The 4,354-nt window shown below is 59.3% G+C and overlaps 1 protein-coding gene across 1 annotated transcript in view; it reads left to right on the top strand.

Annotated features, from left to right (window-relative positions):
* The window catches only part of LOC102870122 (insulin receptor substrate 2-like), a 4,193-nt gene extending 600 nt beyond the window's left edge, over positions 1 to 3,593 (top strand). The window contains exon 2 of the mRNA XM_006901564.1: positions 1 to 3,593. This exon is cut by the window's left edge and continues 23 nt beyond it. Coding sequence (XP_006901626.1) covers positions 1 to 3,593 — 3,593 coding nt within the window.
* Positions 3,594 to 4,354: the final 761 nt, after the last annotated feature.

Here is a 4,354-nt window from a genome sequence, read left to right as displayed (position 1 = left end):
GCGCCTTCGGGGGCTCTGCTGGCGCCGCCGACGACAACTACGGGCTCATCGCGCCCGCCACCTCGGTCTACCGCGAGGTCTGGCAGGTGAACCTGAAGCCCAAGGGCCTGGGGCAGAGCAAGAACCTGACGGGCGTGTATCGCCTGTGCCTGTCCGCGCGCACCATCGGCTTCGTGAAGCTCAACTGTGAGCAGCCGTCGGTCACGCTGCAGCTGATGAACATCCGCCGCTGCGGCCACTCGGACAGTTTTTTCTTCATCGAAGTGGGCCGCTCCGCCGTCACGGGCCCTGGCGAGCTCTGGATGCAGGCTGACGACTCCGTGGTGGCGCAGAACATCCACGAGACCATCCTGGAGGCCATGAAGGCGCTCAAGGAGCTGTTCGAGTTTCGGCCGCGCAGTAAGAGCCAGTCGTCGGGCTCCTCCTCCACGCACCCTATCAGCGTGCCCGGCGCGCGGCGCCACCACCACCTGATCCACCTGCCCCCCAGCCAGACTGGCCTGGTGCGCCGCTCGCGCACGGACAGCCTGGCCGCTACCCCGCCTGCCGCGGCCAGTGCTAGCGCCAACGCTGCCCCGGGGGCCAAATGCAACTCCTGCCGGGTGCGCACGGCCAGCGAGGGAGATGGTAGCGCCGGTGCGGCAGGAGGAGGGGGCTGCAGACCCGTGTCGGTGGCTGGGAGCCCTATGAGCCCTGGACCGGTGAGGACGCCTCTAAGCCGCTCGCACACCCTGAGCAGCGGCTGCAGCGGCCATCTGAGCAAGATGATGCTGGCGCCGTCAGGGGGCGCTCTTCAACACAGCCGCTCCATGTCCATGCCTGTTTCCCACTCTCCCCCGGCGGCTACCAGCCCTGGCAGCCTCTCGTCCAGCAGTGGGCATGGCTCGGGCTCCTACCCCCTGCCTCCAGGCCCACACCCGCACCTGCCGCATCCCCTGCACCATCACCAGGGCCAGAGGCCCTCCAGTGGCAGTGCCTCTGCCTCGGGCTCTCCCAGTGATCCAGGTTTCATTTCCCTGGATGAGTATGGCTCCAGCCCTGGCGATTTGAGAGCTTTTTACAGCCACAGAAGCAACACTCCCGAGTCCATTGCAGAGACCCCTCCTGCCAGAGATGGCAGTGGGGGTGAGTTGTACGGATATATGACCATGGACAGGCCTCTAAGCCACTGTGGCCGACCCTACAGAAGGGTCTCAGGCGATGGGTCTCAGGACTTGGACAAAGGGTTGAGGAAGAGGACTTACTCCCTGACCACACCTGCCCGTCAGCGGGCAGTGCCCCAACCCTCTTCTGCATCCCTGGATGAATACACTCTGATGCGGGCCACCTTCTCTGGCAGCTCAGGCCGCCTCTGCCCATCCTGCCCTGCATCCTCCCCCAAAGTGGCCTACAACCCCTATCCTGAGGACTACGGAGACATAGAGATCGGCTCTCACAGGAGCTCCAGCAGTAACCTGGGGGCGGATGACGGCTACATGCCCATGACCCCTGGTGTGGCCCCACTGATGGGCGGTGGCAGTGGCAGCTGTAAGAGTGATGACTACATGCCCATGAGCCCAACCAGCGTGTCTGCCCCTAAGCAGATCCTGCAGCCCCGAGGTGTGGCTTCAGCCTTGCCCCCCACTGGGGCTGGGGTACCAGCCACAATCCCTGCGGCTGGAAGAGGCTTTCCAGTGAGTGGGGGCAGCTACAAGACCAGTTCCCCAGCTGAGAGCTCCCCAGAGGACAATAGGTACATGCGCATGTGGTGTGGCTCCAAGCTGTCCATGGAGAATTCAGACAGCAAGCTGCTTTCTAATGGGGACTACCTCAACATGTCCCCCAGTGACGCGAGCACTTCCTGTACCCCACCTGACTTCTTCTCAGCTGCCTTGCATGGTGGGGGAGATGTACTCAAGGGAGTCCCTGGGTACTGCTACAGCTCTCTGCCCCGCTCTTATAAGGCTCCCTATACCTGCAATGGGGACAATGACCAGTATGTACTGATGAGCTCCCCAGTGGGGCGGATCCTGGAAGAGGAGAGACCAGAGCCACAGACCAATCCACAGCCTCTGGCCACCTCAGTGACCACCCAGTCACCCAGCGCCTTCGGGGCCAGTGGGGGCAGCCACATCCAACCTCACCACCCAGTAGTGCCTTCACCCATGAGGCAGAGTGGCAGCAGCAGCCGGCCAGAGGGTTTCCTGAACCAGCGCTGCCGGGCAGTGCGGCCTACGCGCTTGTCCCTGGAGGGGCTTCAGACTCTACCCAGCATGCACGAGTACCCTTTGCCACCAGAACCCAAGAGCCCAGGTGAATACATCAACATTGACTTTGGTGAGGCAGGAGCCCATCTTTCCCCACCTGCCCCTCCCCTGCTGGCCTCTGCAGCCTCCTCTTCCTCACTGCTGTCTGCCAGCAGCCCGGCCTCCTCCCTGGGTTCTGGCACCCCTGGAACTAGTAGTGACAGCCGACAGCGTTCCCCTCTTTCAGACTACATGAACCTCGACTTCAGCTCGCCCAAGTCACCCAAAACTGGGACCCAGAGTGGGGACCCAGTAGGATCTCTGGACGCCCTCCTTTCTCCCGAGGCCTCCTCACCCTACCCACCTTTGCCTCCACGGCCCTCAGCGTCTCCCTCCTCTTCCTCGTCCCAGGAGCAGCAGCCTCCCCTACCGCCACCACCGGGGGAGCTGTACCGGCTGCCTCCTGTAGCGGTGGCTGCCACCTCCCAGGGCCCCAGTGCTGCATCCTCGTCGTCCTCGGAGCCTGGGGACAATGGTGACTACACCGAGATGGCCTTTGGTGTGGCTGCCACTCCACCACAACCCATTGCGGCACCCCCGAAGCCAGAAAGTGCCCGGGTGACCAGCCCGACGTCTGGCGTGAAGAGGCTGAGTCTCATGGACCAGGTGTCTGGAGTGGAAGCCTTCCTGCAGGCGAGCCAGCCCCCAGACCCACACCGAGGCGCCAAGGTCATCCGCGCAGACCCGCAGGGGGGCCGCCGGCGGCACAGCTCGGAGACCTTCTCCTCGACCACCACTGTGACCCCCGTGTCCCCGTCCTTCGCCCATAATCCTAAACGCCACAACTCGGCTTCTGTGGAAAACGTGTCTCTCAGGAAAAGTGGCGAAGGCGGCAGTAATGGTGTTGGCGTTGGCCTCGGTGGGGGAGATGAGCCACCCAGATCCCCCCAGCAGTCACAGCCAGCGCTTCCTGTGCCATCACTTCCCCAACAGCCAAGGCCACGGACACAGAATCCACCTGGGGTGTTGATAGGTTGCCCTGGGGGCAGTGGTTCTCCCATGTGTAGGGAGACCTCTGCTGGATTCCAGAATGGCCTCAACTACATTGCCATTGACGTGAGAGAGGAGACTGGGCTGTTACCGCCACCGCAGCAACAGCCGCAGCACCCACAGCCAGGAGACAAGAACTCCTGGGGACGGAACCATAGCCTCGGTGGTCTCATAAATGCTGTAGGTGGCAGCAGTACCAGTGGGGTCTGTGGGGGACCAGGCTCTGGTGCCCTCCCATCCACCAACACCTATGCCAGCATTGACTTCTTGTCACATCACCTGAAGGAGGCGACGATTGTGAAAGGTGAGGCTCTTTGACTTTGTGTGTTGTGAGAAGGCAAGATCAGGAACCCCTTGGGTGTTTTGGAGTTTTGTTCTTTACTCCCTTTTTTGGTACCTTGACCTAACGCCAAAATACTGGCTTATGTGTGTTGTTTTGTTTTACACTTGGCTCCCTTGGTGCCTCCTCCTTTCCCAAAACACTTGCCAAGAACAATCACATAGTCTTTGAGATGAGTGTGAAGCTTCTGACTTTGATGTTGTTTCAGACCCAACCCATTCTCTCCCCCCCCCCAGTCCTCAGGTAGGCCAGACAAAAGAGGCAGCTGAACACAGTGCTGTTGATCTTTGTAGTTGAGAAAGTTCTGCTAGGAAGGTGCATCAAAGGACCAACTGCGCCCATCAGCTGCAGCCTTCACCTTTCTCTTTGAGTTTCTTTAGCTGGAAAGCAGAGCCTTAAAGTTTAGTAAAAACAAGCTTGAAATTCATGTAAAGTAATTGGCATCCATTTTGCTGGCTGCCAACCAATTAAGTTTTAGGTATAAAATAATAGGGGCTTTTCCATCCGGTAGATTATTTTGTTCTGAAAGGGCAACATTTTAGAGCAGTGGTTCTTAAATGTTGAACATACTTGGCAATGTGTTTGTTAAAGCCTGGGTTGCTGGGTTCTATAAACCTCCAGAATTTATGGTTTATGGGATACAGCTAGATTTTCCATTTCTAATGAGTTCTCAGGTTCTGCTGATGGGGACCATATATTGAGCACAGTGTTAGACCCTCTTGAGAAGATTTGAAAAATT

This window comes from Elephantulus edwardii, unplaced genomic scaffold (assembly GCF_000299155.1).
Source record: "Elephantulus edwardii isolate Elephantulus edwardi_28Jun2011 unplaced genomic scaffold, EleEdw1.0 scaffold00332, whole genome shotgun sequence".
Classification (NCBI taxonomy): Eukaryota; Metazoa; Chordata; class Mammalia; order Macroscelidea; family Macroscelididae; genus Elephantulus; species Elephantulus edwardii.
Note: the sequence above shows the minus strand (reverse complement) of the source record. Positions and strands in the feature narration are given on the sequence as shown.